Below are 17,368 nucleotides of genomic sequence, written 5' to 3'. Positions count from 1 at the left end.
TTCAGTTTCTAGTGGCTCTGCGTCTTTGGCTTCAGCTGTAAGATCCTGTTTCTGGAGACAAGCCAATCAGAGCGGCCCGTTGGTGTGACTCACTAAACGATTCATCACGTGGGCGGGAGCTGCTGCTGGGTGCTAATGAGAAGGCGGGGCATTCATTTCATCTCAGAAGATTTTGCCAATAGAGAGGAGAGGAAAGGGGGGTGAGTTTAGCTATTGGCAGAGTGGTAAGGTCTGACTGAGCACAGGCTGTGCCTTGTGTGGGGGAGATGAGCAGAACTGCAAGGAGTGGCAGGGAGGAGAGAGAGGGAGAGACAGAGCGAGAGAGAGAGAGAGAGACAGAGGGGGAAGGGAGAGCGAGAACATATTTTGCCTGTATCCTTTACAAGCATCCACCCCACAGTATAAGCTACACAGGTGAGTCTGCTTATTTCTCTGGCACAACGACGGTTAGTGTGTGTGTGTGTGTGTGTGTGTGTGTGTGTGTGTGTGTGTGTGTGTGTGTGTGTGTGTGTGTGTGTGTGTGTGTGTGGACACTGGCAGATCTGCAGTCTGTTTGCATGCTTGCCTGCTACAGCCATGTCTCAGGGCAAGGTGTGTGGTGTGGTGTGGTGTGGTGTGGTGTGGTGTGGTGTGTGTGTGTGTGTGTGTGTGTGTGTGTGTGTGTGTGTGTGTGTGTGTGTCTACTAGCCTAATCCATCCTATGAAGCCTACATTGTATCTGTGATTGCTTTCATAAGAGGAGGGTTTACCTTCCATCCCTACAGCATTCTGGATAACAGCACTACATTATAAAATGGTAAGGTTTATCAACCCCAGAGGACAGACAGACGGGAGCCCAGCCTATGGGTTATGCTGTGAGCAGACAGACGGGATGAGTGTTTGTATAACAGACTGTCAGAGTAAAGGATGAGTGTTTGTATAACAGACTGTCAGAGTAAAGGATGAGTGTTTGTATAACAGACTGTCAGAGTAAAGGATGAGTGTTAATATAACAGACTGTCAGAGTAAAGGATGAGTGTTAGTATAACAGACTGTCAGAGTAAAGGATGAGTGTTAATATAACAGACTGTCAGAGTAAAGGATGAGTGTTAATATAACAGACTGTCAGAGTAAAGGATGAGTGTTTGTATAACAGACTGTCAGAGTAAAGGATGAGTGTTTATATAACAGACTGTCAGAGTAAAGGATGAGTGTTAGTATAACAGACTGTCAGAGTAAAGGATGAGTGTTTTTATAAGACTGTCAGAGTAAAGGATGAGTGTTTTTGTAACAGACTGTCAGAGTAAAGGATGAGTGTTTTTGTAACAGACTGTCAGACTAAAGGATGAGTGTTAGTATAACAGACTGTCAGAGTAAAGGATGAGTGTTTGTATAACAGACTGTCAGAGTAAAGGATGAGTGTTAATATAACAGACTGTCAGAGTAAAGGATGAGTGTTAGTATAACAGACTGTCAGAGTAAAGGATGAGTGTTAATATAACAGACTGTCAGAGTAAAGGATGAGTGTTTATATAACAGACTGTCAGAGTAAAGGATGAGTGTTTATATAACAGACTGTCAGAGTAAAGGATGAGTGTTTATATAACAGACTGTCAGAGTAAAGGATGAGTGTTAGTATAACAGACTGTCAGAGTAAAGGATGAGTGTTTTTGTAACAGACTGTCAGAGTAAAGCATGAGTGTTTTTGTAACAGACTGTCAGAGTAAAGGATGAGTGTTTTTGTAACAGACTGTCAGACTAAAGGATGAGTGTTAGTATAACAGACTGTCAGACTAAAGGATGAGTGTTAGTATAACAGACTGTCAGACTAAAGGATGAGTGTTAGTATAACAGACTGTCAGAGTAAAGGATGACTGTTAATATAACAGACTGTCAGAGTAAAGGATGAGTGTTTTTATAACAGACTGTCATAGTAAAGGATGAGTGTTTTTATAACAGACTGTCAGAGTAAAGGATGAGTGTTAGTATAACAGACTGTCAGAGTAAAGGATGACTGTTAATATAACAGACTGTCAGAGTAAAGGATGAGTGTTTTTATAACAGACTGTCAGAGTAAAGGATGAGTGTTTTTATAACAGACTGTCAGAGTAAAGGATGAGTGTTAGTATAACAGACTGTCAGAGTAAAGGATGACTGTTAATATAACAGACTGTCAGAGTAAAGGATGAGTGTTTTTATAACAGACTGTCAGAGTAAAGGATGAGTGTTTTTATAACAGACTGTCAGAGTAAAGGATGAGTGTTAATATAACAGACTGTCAGAGTAAAGGATGAGTGTTTGTAGCAGAACAGAGACTAGACTGCCAGAGGAGGGTTCCTGGTCAAAACTAGTGCACTACATAGGAAATAGGGTGCCAAGCAGGCAGCAAGGTTGTTGTGATTCAAACTGGCAAAGAGATGACTAGGCTATACGGACACATACACACAAACTCTATAAGGGTTTAATTAGGATGGATTTGGCTGGCTGGACGCAGCTGGCTGTATTCAGCCCCTCTAGATTGGATGGGACTAGACATTAGGGAGGGGGGTGGGGCAGTGGGAGCCCCTGCAGACAGACACAGCAGGAGACACCGCTCTGCCTCAGGCTGCATGCTGTCTGGGGTCCTACACCACTTCAGGGAGAAGACACAGATAAGAGAGTGGGAGGGGGCTTGAGAGGGAGCAGAGAGAGGAGGGGGTAGGGGTGGAGGGAGGGAGGGAGGGGTAATGGTAGGGAGGAACAGAGAGAGGAGGTAGAGGTGGAGAGGGTAATGGTAGGGAGGAACAGAGAGAGGAGGTAGAGGTGGAGAGGGTAATGGTAGGGAGGAACAGAGAGAGGAGGTAGAGGTGGAGAGGGTAATGGTAGGGAGGAACAGAGAGAGGAGGTAGAGGTGGAGAGGGTAATGGTAGAGAGGGACAGAGAGAGGAGGTAGAGGAGGAGAGGGTAATGGTAGGGAGGAACAGAGAGAGGAGGTAGAGGTGGAGAGGGTAATGGTAGGGAGGAACAGAGAGAGGAGGTAGAGGAGGAGAGGGTAATGGTAGAGAGGAACAGAGAGAGGAGGTAGAGGTGGAGAGGGTAATGGTAGAGAGGGACAGAGAGAGGAGGTAGAGGAGGAGAGGGTAATGGTAGGGAGGAACAGAGAGAGGAGGTAGAGGTGGAGAGGGTAATGGTAGGGAGGAACAGAGAGAGGAGGTAGAGGTGGAGAGGGTAATGGTAGGGAGGAACAGAGAGAGGAGGTAGAGAAGGTAGAGGGTAATGGTAGGGAGGAACAGAGAGAGGAGGTAGAGGAGGAGAGGGAGGGAGGAACAGAGAGGGGTGTAGTGCTGGGGAACTAGGCTATGGTAGTGTGGTGTGGGTAGAGGAAGAGGTGGGGGATGTATAGGACTACATTCATAATAGACATACAGAATAATATCCCCCTGTTCCTTCACTACTCTCCCTCCATCAACAGACAACAGAACCTCCAATAATACATTTACACTACACGTTCACACAGGAAGTAGAGTAGAACTATAGTATTTTCCCCAGAGAGGAGGGACCTTCAGTTACCATGACAGCGTTACTAATGTGGACTATCAATAGCCTCAACTACATAGCAACATTAAAACAGTATGATTAAAGTTGGAGTCCTATTGGCTACTTACACAGCAACATTAAAACAGTGTGATTAAAGTTGGAGTCCTATTGGCTACTTACATAGCAACATTAAAACAGTGTGATTAAAGTTGGAGTCCTATTGGCTACTTACATAGCAACATTAAAACAGTATGATTAAAGTTGGAGTCCTATTGGCTACTTACATAGCAACATTAAAACAGTGTGATTAAAGTTGGAGTCCTATTGGCTACTTACATAGCAACATTAAAACAGTATGATTAAAGTTGGAGTCCTATTGGCTACTTACATAGCAACATTAAAACAGTATGATTAAAGTTGAAGGCCTATTGGCTACTTACATGGCAACATTAAAACAGTATGATTAAAGTTGGAGTCCTATTGGCTACTTACATAGCAACATTAAAACAGTGTGATTAAAGTTGCCGTCCTATTGGCTACTTACATAGCAACATTAAAACAGTGTGATTAAAGTTGGAGGCCTATTGGCTACTTACATAGCAACATTAAAACAGTGTGATTAAAGTTGGAGGCCTATTGGCTACTTACATAGCAACATTAAAACAGTGTGATTAAAGTTGGAGTCCTATTGGCTATTTACATAGCAACATTAAAACAGTGTGATTAAAGTTGGAGTCCTATTGGCTACTTACATAGCAACAATAAAACAGTATGATTAAAGTTGGAGTCCTATTGGCTACTTACATAGCAACATTAAAACAGTGTGATTAAAGTTGGAGTCCTATTGGCTACTTACATAGCAACAATAAAACAGTATGATTAAAGTTGGAGTCCTATTGGCTACTTACATAGCAACATTAAAACAGTGTGATTAAAGTTGGAGGTCTATTGGCTACTTATATAGCAACATTAAAACAGTGTGATTAAAGTTGGAGTCCTATTGGCTACTTATATAGCAACATTAAAACAGTGTGATTAAAGTTGGAGTCCTATTGGCTACTTATATAGCAACATTAAAACAGTGTGATTAAAGTTGGAGTCCTATTGGCTACTTATATAGCAACATTAAAACAGTCTGATTAAAGTTGGAGTCCTATTGGCTACTTACAACTCATTAGATGACGTCAGCCAATGGGGATCCTAATAAACACATGTCAAATGATCCCATTGACTTCCTCAGAGACCGAGCCATTGTATTCAGGATAACTAGTCTAACAGTCAGTGGATTACTGAGGTCTGCTAACACTATGTAATATAGAACTGTATATAATAGACATGCTGTCTGCTGTCCTCTAATGGCAGGCCTGTATCATGTTACACTAACACTATGTAATATAGAACTGTATATACTAGACATGTTGTCTGCTGTCCTCTAATGACAGGCCTGTATCATGTTACACTAACACTATGTAATATAGAACTGTATATACTAGACATGTTGTCTGCTGTCCTCTAATGACAGGCCTGTATCATGTTACACTAACACTATGTAATATAGAACTATATAGAATAGACATGTTGTCTGCTGTCCTCTAATGACAGGCCTGTATCATGTTACACTAACACTATGTAATATAGAACTATATAGAATAGACATGTTGTCTGCTGTCCTCTAATGACAGGCCTGTATCATGTTACACTAACACTATGTAATATAGAACTATATAGAATAGACATGTTGTCTGCTGTCCTCTAATGGCAGGCCTGTATCATGTTACACTAACACTATGTAATATAGAACTATATAGAATAGACATGTTGTCTGCTGTCCTCTAATGGCAGGCCTGTATCATGTTACACTAACAACACATTGAAAGGGAGACACACCAGGTCAGATTACACACCACCTCTCAACTGTGAGTCAGTCAACAGTCAACAGTCTTCAGTAAAGCTACTCAGAGCAGATGATGACAGAGGCTCTACCACAGGAGAGGAGAGGTGGAATGACTCACTGCTAAACACACACACACACACACACATCTGATAACAACAGCCTAGTCAGTCACACATATTTGACGTGCAAAGGTGGAATGCGGAACAGAAGACTGAAACTCAGACACACATTCTATCTGAACTAGAGAAGATAGAGCTCAACAGAGCAACCACAGACACACAGACACACAGAGAGAGACAAACGCACACAGAGACAGACAGACAGACAGACACTAACAGTGTTTCAGGGTTGGTGTGTCTGTAGAGCAGTACTCAGGACAAGCCCCATTTCCTCTCCGTCTCTCTCTGGTTCACTCAACCAAACTGGGTCAGTCAGCACAGTCGCTCCTGGTGTGTGTGTGTGTGTGTGTGTAAGTAAGTAAGCAGGAAGGCGCTCTGCACCCCAGGAAGTTGTGTCCTGATGGAGTAAGTGGTCTCTCCCTCCAGAACTCTGAGTTGATGCTCTATAAAGGCTCTCTTTATAGACACCGGGTCTGATGTTACCCCGCTGTCCTTCTGTCTTTCAGACCCGGTGTCTGATTACAGAGCCAGGCACAAAACACCATAATTTCTCTCTCTCTCTCTACGGACCGAGGACTGTTAACACCAGCAGCTCTCTCTCTCTCTACGGACCATGGACTGTTAACACCAGCAGCCCTCTCTCTCTACGGACCATGGACTGTTAACACCAGCAGCCCTCTCTCTCTACGGACCATGGACTGTTAACACCAGCAGCCCTCTCTCTCTCTCTCTCTCTACGGACCATGGACTGTTAACACCAGCAGCCCTCTCAAACCTCTCCAGGACCAAAACCAACCCTGACTTCCTCTATCATTTCTCTCCCAGGTCAAACAACAACATGGACCGTCTCAACACCACCTCTCTCCCGTGGCTCCCTGACGCCGCCCCCCTGTCCCGGGTCTCCCTGCAGGTTCAAGAGGTGTACCCGTTCCACGACGGCTGGAACATAGCGTGCTTCGTCATCCTCCTCCTCTTCATCCTCACAGTAGTCTCCCTGGCAGCCCTGGCCTTCCTCTACGAGCTGCTGGACTGTGGCTGCTGTGTCAAGGTGAGACCAGGCCTGTTACTATACTGTTCATTCAGCTGTTCCAGGGTGATACCAGGCCTGTTACTATACTGTTCATTCAGCTGTTCCAGGGTCAGACCAGGCCTGTTACTATACTGTTCAGTCAGCTGTTCCTGGGTGAGACCAGGCCTGTTACTATACTGTTCATTCAGCTGTTCCAGGGTGAGGCCTGTTACTATACTGTTCATTCAGCTGTTCCAGGGTCAGACCAGGCCTGTTACTATACTGTTCATTCAGCTGTTCCAGGGTGAGACCAGGCCTGTTACTATACTGTTCATTCAGCTGTTCCAGGGTGAGACCAGGCCTGTTACTATACTGTTCATTCAGCTGTTCCAGGGTGAGACCAGGCCTGTTACTATACTGTTCATTCAGCTGTTCCAGGGTCAGACCAGGCCTGTTACTATACTGTTCAGTCAGCTGTTCCTGGGTGAGACCAGGCCTGTTACTATACTGTTCATTCAGCTGTTCCTGGGTGAGACCAGGCCTGTTACTATACTGTTCATTCAGCTGTTCCAATGTGAGACCAGGCCTGTTACTATACTGTTCATTCAGCTGTTCCAGGGTCAGACCAGGCCTGTTACTATACTGTTCATTCAGCTGTTCCAGGGTGAGACCAGGCCTGTTACTATACTGTTCATTCAGCTGTTCCAGGGTGATACTAGGCCTGTTACTATACTGTTCATTCAGCTGTTCCAGGGTGAGACCAGGCCTGTTACTATACTGTTCATTCAGCTGTTCCAGGGTGAGACCAGGCCTGTTACTATACTGTTCATTCAGCTGTTCCAGGGTGAGACCAGGCCTGTTACTATACTGTTCATTCAGCTGTTCCAAGGTGAGACCAGGCCTGTTACTATACTGTTCATTCAGCTGTTCCAGGGTGAGACCAGGCCTGTTACTATACTGTTCATTCAGCTGTTCCAAGGTGAGACTAGGCCTGTTACTATACTGTTCATTCAGCTGTTCCAAGGTGAGACCAGACATGTTACTATACTGTTCATTCAGCTGTTCCAGGGTGAGACCAGGCCTGTTACTATACTGTTCATTCAGCTGTTCCAGGGTGAGACCAGGCCTGTTACTATACTGTTCATTCAGCTGTTCCAGGGTGAGACCAGGCCTGTTACTATACTGTTCATTCAGCTGTTCCAGGGTGAGACCAGACCTGTTACTATACTGTTCATTCAGCTGTTCCAGGGTCAGACCAGGCCTGTTACTATACTGTTCATTCAGCTGTTCCAGGGTGATACTAGGCCTGTTACTATACTGTTCATTCAGCTGTTCCAGGGTGAGACCAGACCTGTTACTATACTGTTCATTCAGCTGTTCCTGGGTGAGACCAGGCCTGTTACTATACTGTTCATTCAGCTGTTCCAGGGTCAGACCAGGCCTGTTACTATACTGTTCATTCAGCTGTTCCAGGGTGAGGCCTGTTACTATACTGTTCATTCAGCTGTTCCAGGGTGAGACCAGGCCTGTTACTATACTGTTCATTCAGCTGTTCCAGGGTGAGACCAGGCCTGTTACTATACTGTTCATTCAGCTGTTCCAGGGTGAGACCAGGCCTGTTACTATACTGTTCATTCAGCTGTTCCAGGGTGAGACTAGGCCTGTTACTATACTGTTCATTCAGCTGTTCCAGGTGAGACTAGGCCTGTTACTATACTGTTCATTCAGCTGTTCCAAGGTGAGACCAGGCCTGTTACTATACTGTTCATTCAGCTGTTCCAGGGTGAGACTAGGCCTGTTACTATACTGTTCATTCAGCTGTTCCTGGGTGAGACCAGGCCTGTTACTATACTGTTCATTCAGCTGTTCCAGGGTGAGACCAGGCCTGTTACTATACTGTTCATTCAGCTGTTCCAGGGTGAGACCAGGCCTGTTACTATACTGTTCATTCAGCTGTTCCAGGGTGAGACCAGGCCTGTTACTATACTGTTCATTCAGCTGTTCCAGGGTGAGACCAGGCCTGTTACTATACTGTTCATTCAGCTGTTCCAGGGTGAGACCAGGCCTGTTACTATACTGTTCATTCAGCTGTTCCAGGGTGAGACCAGGCCTGTTACTATACTGTTCATTCAGCTGTTCCAGGGTGAGACCAGGCCTGTTACTATACTGTTCATTCAGCTGTTCCAAGGTGAGACTAGGCCTGTTACTATACTGTTCATTCAGCTGTTCCAAGGTGAGACCAGGCCTGTTACTATACTGTTCATTCAGCTGTTCCAGGGTGATACTAGGCCTGTTACTATACTGTTCAATCAGCTGTTCCAGGGTGAGACCAGGCCTGTTACTATACTGTTCATTCAGCTGTTCCAGGGTGAGACTAGGCCTGTTACTATACTGTTCATTCAGCTGTTCCAGGGTGATACTAGGCCTGTTACTATACTGTTCATTCAGCTGTTCCAGGGTGAGACCAGGCCTGTTACTATACTGTTCATTCAGCTGTTCCAGGGTGAGACCAGGCCTGTTACTATACTGTTCATTCAGCTGTTCCAGGGTGAGACCAGGCCTGTTACTATACTGTTCATTCAGCTGTTCCAGGGTGATACTAGGCCTGTTACTATACTGTTCATTCAGCTGTTCCAGGGTGATACTAGGCCTGTTACTATACTGTTCAATCAGCTGTTCCAGGGTGAGACCAGGCCTGTTACTATACTGTTCATTCAGCTGTTCCAGGGTGAGACCTGTTACTATACTGTTCATTCAGCTGTTCCAGGGTGATACTAGGCCTGTTACTATACTGTTCAATCAGCTGTTCCAGGGTGAGACCAGGCCTGTTACTATACTGTTCATTCAGCTGTTCCAGGGTGAGACCTGTTACTATACTGTTCATTCAGCTGTTCCAGGGTGAGACCAGGCCTGTTACTATACTGTTCATTCAGCTGTTCCAGGGTGAGACCAGGCCTGTTACTATACTGTTCATTCAGCTGTTCCAGGGTGAGACCAGGCCTGTTACTATACTGTTCATTCAGCTGTTCCAGGGTGAGACCAGGCCTGTTACTATACTGTTCATTCAGCTGTTCCAGGGTGAGACCAGGCCTGTTACTATACTGTTCATTCAGCTGTTCCAGGGTGAGACCTGTTACTATACTGTTCATTCAGCTGTTCCAGGGTGAGACCAGGCCTGTTACTATACTGTTCATTCAGCTGTTCCAAGGTGAGACTAGGCCTGTTACTATACTGTTCATTCAGCTGTTCCAAGGTGAGACCAGGCCTGTTACTATACTGTTCATTCAGCTGTTCCAGGGTGAGACCAGGCCTGTTACTATACTGTTCATTCAGCTGTTCCAGGGTGAGACCAGGCCTGTTCGCCTTACTCTTCTTGTATAATTTGCTGAAGTGTAATTCTTCTGGGCCGAGGTAAGAGGAGCTCTGGGACAGAGACCACTCTGTCAGTATAGTTTATAAATGGCTGACAACAACAACAACAACAAAACAGCACTAACTTGAAGCTGTCATGTTGATATAGTGGCTACATTTCTAGTCAACTTTGTTTCTGTTTCACACAACCTTTCCAGGATGTGTGAGTGGAACAGCATCTTAACCAACCAATCACCAGCGGGCACGCCCATGTCTTGTGCCATTGTTCATATGAAAGCAATAGGCTGTATGCTGTTCACATTGTATAACCTGGATCTAACCTAAACCCATTGTATAACCTGGATCTAACCTAAACCCATCGTATAACCTGGATCTAACCTAAACCCATTGTATAACCTGGATCTAACCTAAACCCATCGTATAACCTGGATCTAACCTAAACCCATCGTATAACCTGGATCTAACCTAAACCCATTGTATAACCTGGATCTAACCTAAACCCATTGTATAACCTGGATCTAACCTAAACCCATTGTATAACCTGGATCTAACCTAAACCCATTGTATAACCTGGATCTAACCTAAACCCATTGTATAACCTGGATCTAACCTAAACCCATTGTATAACCTGGATCTAACCTAAACCCATTGTATAACCTGGATCTAACCTAAACCCATTGTATAACCTGGATCTAACCTAAACCCATTGTATAACCTGGATCTAACCTAAACCCATTGTATAACCTGGATCTAACCTAAACCCATTGTATAACCTGGATCTAACCTAAACCCATTGTATAACCTGGATCTAACCTAAACCCATTGTATAACCTGGATCTAACCTAAACCCATTGTATAACCTGGATCTAACCTAAACCCATTGTATAACCTGGATCTAACCTAAACCCATTGTATAACCTGGATCTAACCTAAACCCATTGTACAGACTAGGTCTAACCTAAACATATTGTACAGACTAGGTCTAACCTAAACCCATTGTACAGACTAGGTCTAACCTAAACACATTGTACAGACTAGGTCTAACCTAAACACATTGTACAGACTAGGTCTAACCTAAACCCATGTTTCTCTATTGTTTCCATGCTGTCAACATCGTACAATAACAGGTCTGTCTAAACTACGTTTTTCCTTCTCATGCAGGGGAAGACCCATCGTGACCTGATGGAGGAGGAAGGACCCTTCCAGAACATGGTGGACAAGATCCACAGTCCCACGGGGTCACAAACCGAGGTGGTGTAAGGGGGGTTAAGGGGTCGTTGCCACAGTGACCAGGGCCAAGCAGGAAGTTAGGTCATGACCGTTGACCCTGAATCTGAACCCGAGACTGACTGTGCTGTGTGCTCACAGTTGGAGAACAGTGAGACTGCACCTTCGTATGTGTGAGATTGTGTGTGTGTGTGTGTGTGTGGGGAATGGTGGTGTTATCTATTCAAAGCACATCAGCAGGGAAGGCAGGAGAGAAGGGCTCTCCTTTGCCAAGTCCAGGGTTTTGACAAGTCTATTATTCGACGGATGTTAAAGCCTAGCCTGCATCTTCATCCCATCACCACATGTTAAGTACAAGACATACCATTCGAGACAGCTAAAGACACAGAGGAGATCCACAATGATAGCCAACCCTCTAGGACCCTACAGAGCAAGAAAGTCACCCAAAGTCAACGACCAAGACGACCAAAAATTAAAGTAACTGTCGTAGTGTTTCCAGATTTCTATGAAAGTTTTCCTTCCTCCCCCCAAAAAACGTCATTATGTTAAAAAGCAGCTTTTGTGTGTTGGAGTGGTGTGGGCGTGTACTGGTTATTAAACATATGAATGGAGCAGACCGCTGATTGGCCATCTCATTCAGCTCAGGATGATGACCTCATCCTATATGAGGAAATAACAAGCATTTTTTTTAAATGGTCTGTTTGAGATCCACGTTTGAGGTGGGGGGGGGGTTTAAGTGTTTTTTGCTCCAGTTTATGATTTGACCACAAATACGAGTTCAGCTCACTTTTAAAGTTAATATTCTGTTTTCACTGGACAGTTACTTTAAAGATGTCAACAAAAGATCCAGCTACAACAGAAGAAGCCCCACATTTTAATGTAATTTACAGATTGTTTTTATTCGATGCCCTAATGCTTTGACTGCCTTTGTAGTGAAGTCCTCCTCCATTTGACTAAAAAACTGTTCACAACTTGCTGTGTAGTAATGATGTAATCAACATGTTGCCTGTGATAATGTCACCACTCACCAACATATTTTAAACCACAGCCAAGTGGCCATGATACTACTCTGTCTTGAAGGGGGGGGGCACCTGTACACACACCAATGTAAATAAAATAATCTACTTGCATTGAGCACAAGGTATTATTTCACTTGCCTAAAATGATGATGATGATGACGAATAAACAATTATCACGTAAGAAAAACAAACTGTCTGGTCTCATTTCAAAAGTACTGATGTTGAAATGAAGCTTATTAAAGTGTATAACGAGTGTTTGTGGTCAACGAAGAAAAACAAAATAAGCCATTTAAACATGTTTGTAGAAAATAACACTTTCATTGTGGAATGTAGAAGCAAGCAGGTACCCGGGCTACCGATGTGACACACAACCAGCAGTATAATAGATTTCAAGACTGTATTAATTGGGGCACAACGTAGCAAAAATGTTTTACAACGGAAAACGAAAACAAGCGTTTCTTATTTGACAGGTAAGTTTAGGTAATCTCTCCCCGTTTCAGTCAGATTTGTTCCATCTGGTGCCTAATGAACATGACCCAAATATAAAGGTGTGTACTCACTAGTAGGAACCAAATGGAAGTAAAAATGCTGAAATGTGGGAGGAAGGGACACACCTACATTTTGTCCAATAAGAAGTGCTTGTTTTTGTTTTTCTATTGCAAAACCTTTTACTACAGTTTATACTAATGAATACACCCCAGGTTGTAGAGCCCTTCTGGGGTGTATTCATTCTTGCAGCGGAAACAGTTTACCATTTAAGAACAAAATGGAAGCAAACAGGGCAAACGAAACAGGGAGGGACCTACCTTAATTTGTCTAATTTAAACAACAATTTTTTTGCTAAATGTTTTCTATTTGGAGTAAATGGAAACTTTTTGCAACAGACTCAATGTTTCGCAACAGGATCGGCGTAATGAATACACCCCTGGTCTTACCTGCGCCATGTTTGGACCCGGAGGCCTCCTTGTCAGCTTTGGACTTCTTCTTCTTGGAACCGCCCGACTCGGAGGCTGCAGGTCTCTTCTCGACCGTGGGCTGAGAGAGAGCCCTCTTCTTAAAGAGCTCCCGCTCTCTCAACAAGGCTGGGTCCATCCTGATACAACACAACAGTACAACGTTAGACGCTAGCTACAGAAAGACACAAATCCACCTGAAGGCAACACAATGTCAGGGTTGGGTCCATCCTCTAAGTCAACATATAGCGGCATTATTAGCTCCTCAAAGACTAAATCCAGCTGAAGTCAACACAAACAAATAAAGTTAGTAAACATAAACAAGCACAAAGTTGTTACACTTCTCAGTAGATATATGGGCTGAACAACGAGCAAACTATTATTTATTGAAGTCAATGGTTCAGACCTAGTTTGGGTGTTCACATACCATACAGCTTTTTATGATGCTCACACATTTCACATAACGTTAGCTAGCTAGGTTTACGTGGCTAATAAATGGTATCGCACTTGTCAAGTTGCTACTCTGATACCTAGGTAGTAAGTTGTCTGACACTTCTGCCAGTACATCTAAGTGACATCACATCTTATGAGTAACAAAAAATTAAACTGAAAGATGTATTTTAGTTCTCCTAGTTGCTATTAAAAAAACGAGTACGCTAGCTAGCTAGTCAGACAGCTTTTTGGGTTTGCTAGCATTTCAGCTAATTTAGCTAGCTTGATTATTTCTGGTTACCTTTTTTTCTTCAAATGTCTAATCCCCTCTTTTGGATGAACAAATATTTAAACATTTACTAGAAACACACGTTCATTAACCGTTCTGTTGGAACACTTATGCGATAGCTATTTGGGGCTTTTGTTTCTTTAATATCAAGCGAGCTTCTTGTCATCGTGCATTCTCCGACTTCCGCTCTTAGTTCGACTGATCGGTAGTCGACAGCTAATCCTTGATTGTGTAGGTGCGTTCCATCCGGACTAGCAGAGTTACGAAAAGCAAGATTGCCATGTCAGCCGGTTTCCAGAAATGTTGCTACTTTGAATACGATGTCGCGGGTGGAAATGTATTGGTCGCGGGTTTTTGGGCTACTTCTATTTTACACATCCGCCGCAATGGCATTTCTCTTGGGGGAAAAAAAAAAGATAGATATATTTCACTGTGACTTGCTGCGGCTGACTATCAGCCAGTGAGGCAGGCTGTTGCTGAGTGAGTGGTGGGGAGGTCCGTGTGTGTGTGTGTGTATATATGTGTGTGGAGAGAGCACTGCAGCAGGCAGCTGAGTCACGTGAGTGAATGAGCCATAGCAGCATGCGCGCACGTTGTGATAACTTCACACATATTTCTAACCATTTTTTAATAGAACATATCAAAGTACGTGCTATAACTGATGCGTATCAAGAAATAACAGCTACAAACCACTAGAAAACTACTTTAGGCGCACTAGCACTACAGCGAATTAGTTACATTTGGTCAGAGGTGGTTTAAACTGCAATCTAATGTCGACTTTACTTCTAAGGAAAACTGTATCAAGCAAAGGGTTTTACACATACTCAGTTATTGGGTCTGGAGCGCTGCACAAGTGGAACATTTTTAAATGGAAGTTATGGAACGCCCTCTGTGCTTTTGTTTTATGGGAAAAAGGTCCACAATGAAACTGACATTAAATGTAGAGAATGTAACATTTGCATACGTTGTCATCAAGTAGCCAATTCATATATATGCCATTGTAGGCTAAATATGTTGAAATGGTGACATTTGTGCCCCTTAGTTTAGCCAACCTGGAGCTGGCAAACCCGATTTAAAAAAGAATAGCCTATGACGTCAGTGTATTGTTGTTGTAGCCTTGTGTTACTATCTTGTTAGTTAGTTTACATCTTGCCTTCATTTTACCTGGGCTACTATCTGAAATGAGATGTAGTCCTATCAGGCGCTATAGTCTACCTGCGTCTAGCTAAGCAAACCATGGCAAAGTTGAATTAGCCTACAATCCATAAACCCAGATTTTAGTCAGTAACATATACCTATTGAAAAGAAAAGTCAATCTTACAAAATATACCATTTATAAAAGTTTGTATTCTTCACATCTGGCACATAGTGCCTACTAACGCACAATTGCCAGAAGATAGACAAAAACATTTTTAAAGTTCGTCCAAGTGTTTCTTGTTCAGAGATTTCTATTTCCTCTGTCCAACTTTCATCACTCAAACTCTCCCGTCGGATTGATCTGTAGTTATGCACATGCGCAAAAGGGATTTATTTACAATCAGCAGTCAAACGAGTTTAATGGACATCCATTGATAGAAAATGATCTGGCGAGTTTAATAAAGGCAAATCTTATTTTATCTTGCGACATATTCAAATTCCTTTATTATGTCACATTTGCTGGTAATAATTACTATTTTGATCGAAAACCCGAATTTTGCTTCTTATTTCCTCATTACAAGCTACGTCGATATTCCTTCTTAGCTAATTCACTTGATAACATTATGGGAAAATGGTTTATTGTATACATTTACATTTAAGTCATTTAGCAGACGCTCTTATCCAGAGCGACTTACAAATTGGTGCATTCACCTAATGACATCCAGTGGAACAGCCACTTTACAATAGTGCATCTAAATCTTTTAAGGGGGGGGGGCAGAAGGATTGCTTTATCCTAGGTATTCCTTGAAGAGGTGGGGTTTCAGGTGTCTCCGGAAGGTGGTGATTGACTCCGCTGTCCTGGCGTCGTGAGGGAGTTTGTTCCACCATTGGGGTGCCAGAGCAGCGAACAGTTTTGACTGGGCTGAGCGGGAACTGTACTTCCTCAGTGGTAGGGAGGCGAGCAGGCCAGAGGTGGATGAACGCAGAGCCCTTGTTTGGGTGTAGGGCCTGATCAGAGCCTATGACAACTCCTCTCTTGCTCAGATACAATTTGTATTTTTACTTAATTATCCATACTGGCTAATGATTATAACGACGATTCTGATCCTACCATTTATTCATACGTTGGTGTGCCCCTGGCCTGAGAGGATGGAAGTTAAATATGTAGATAGATGTAGAAGGCTATTGGTAACAAGCTAACGTTGCCCATGAATGGAAGTTATGCTACTTCCCGGCTCGAACCAGGGACTCTCTGCACACATCGACAACAGCCACCCTCAGAGCATCGTTACCCATCGCTCCACAAAAGCCGCGGCCCTTGCAGAGCAAGGGGAACAATTACTTCAAGGTCTCAGAGCGAGTGACGTCACCGATTGAAACGCTATTAGCGCGCACCACCGCTAACTAGCTAGCCATTTCAGATCGGTTACACTAGGACAACAAAAAAATAAAAGCGGGTACTGTATGACAGAGGGATAGACCATTTCATCAACATGAAAAAGAGGAGGATGACATTTGCTTTTCTCTACAAGTAGGGTGAGTCAACATGAGTTTCTACTTGCACGAACACACACAAAGCAGAACCATAGACATGGCTTCCCCAGTGATTTTACACACGCACCGTTACTGGAAATCGCACAGATTCGCACTCATCACGAGTTGATTCACGTGCAGCACCGTTGTGTAATCGTACTTTGACCCTCATCGCTCTCACTAGCATGTAAAAAAACAAAACAAGGTGGGATCGGAAGTGTTATGGAAAGAGGCAAAATAAAGACAGAACGCAAAGGCACATATTCTGGCGGTGGGGACTGGGAGGGAAGGGAGAAAAACATCAACATGGTACAGCCACAAAAGCATTACAAGGTGTTTTTCCTAGCAGTGATTGCTTTGCTGGTTGCCATTTGCGTGGCAGAAGTCCCCTGTAAGTAAAATTATGAATAGTTAATTAAATCCATCTGTGCTGGTTAAAAAAAAACTCCCAGGGCTAAGGTTAGTTAAACGTTCGCTAGCGAGTTAAACAATATGAAAACTCACTCTTTGTCTGAAACTTTATGCCACAAATGATTGAAATTACTAAATTTGGTGGTTTCATTTCCTCGTTTGGTCGTAAGAAGCGACAGACGTGGTAGTGACAACGGTAGCTAGCTAGCCACGTAATGTGTGCTGTGCTGTAGCTAATGCTAACTTGGAAATCTCCTATCAACTACAATAGTGTTTGGTTAACGTTACCTAGGCCATTGTCAACCACCGAAAAAACGCTGGTTTAGCTAACCGCCCTATATCACAGCAACGTTTAAACTTCCCGGCTCCTCGGGGCTATTTATTTTTTAAACTTCGAGGAGAAGCGGATTAATAAATCACATGATATCGGGAGTGTGACAGCCATAACGTCATGCCTCCCTCCCTCTATTGTGATTCA

General features: G+C 43.5%; 3 protein-coding genes across 11 annotated transcripts in view; 2 read left to right on the top strand and 1 right to left on the bottom strand.

Moving 5' to 3' along the window:
- The window catches only part of gtf2e2 (general transcription factor IIE, polypeptide 2, beta), a 28,004-nt gene extending 11,345 nt beyond the window's left edge, over positions 1-16,659 (bottom strand). Inside the window, exons 1-2 of one of the 2 annotated variants that reach the window (XM_071408256.1) lie at positions 16,568-16,659; positions 13,071-13,228 (exon numbers count right to left, since the gene is read on the bottom strand). In XM_071408256.1, coding sequence (XP_071264357.1) covers positions 13,071-13,227 — 157 coding nt within the window. In that variant the 5' untranslated portion in view covers position 13,228; positions 16,568-16,659. Of the gene's footprint in view, positions 1-13,070; positions 13,229-13,821; positions 14,299-16,567 lie in introns of those variants that run through there. The other variant, XM_071408255.1, reaches the window with a different exon arrangement.
- Positions 208-12,250, top strand: smim18 (small integral membrane protein 18). The gene is made up of 3 exons (XM_071408257.1): positions 208-414; positions 6,334-6,556; positions 11,051-12,250. The coding sequence occupies exons 2-3, from the start codon at positions 6,347-6,349 to the stop codon at positions 11,147-11,149; spliced, it is 309 nt and encodes a 102-aa protein (XP_071264358.1). The 5' UTR covers positions 208-414; positions 6,334-6,346; the 3' UTR covers positions 11,150-12,250.
- Positions 16,109-17,368, top strand: part of hgsnat (heparan-alpha-glucosaminide N-acetyltransferase) — an 18,844-nt gene continuing 17,584 nt past the window's right edge. For 3 of the 8 annotated variants that reach the window (XM_071408247.1, XM_071408246.1, XM_071408253.1), the window contains exon 1: positions 16,595-16,870. In XM_071408247.1, coding sequence (XP_071264348.1) covers positions 16,702-16,870 — 169 coding nt within the window. In that variant the 5' untranslated portion in view covers positions 16,595-16,701. Of the gene's footprint in view, positions 16,483-16,594; positions 16,871-17,333 lie in introns of those variants that run through there. The other 5 variants (XM_071408248.1, XM_071408251.1, XM_071408249.1 and 2 more) reach the window with 3 other exon arrangements.

The sequence above is a fragment of the Salvelinus alpinus genome, chromosome 6 (assembly GCF_045679555.1).
Source record: "Salvelinus alpinus chromosome 6, SLU_Salpinus.1, whole genome shotgun sequence".
Taxonomy (NCBI): Eukaryota; Metazoa; Chordata; class Actinopteri; order Salmoniformes; family Salmonidae; genus Salvelinus; species Salvelinus alpinus.
This window is presented reverse-complemented; position numbering and strand designations above follow the sequence as displayed.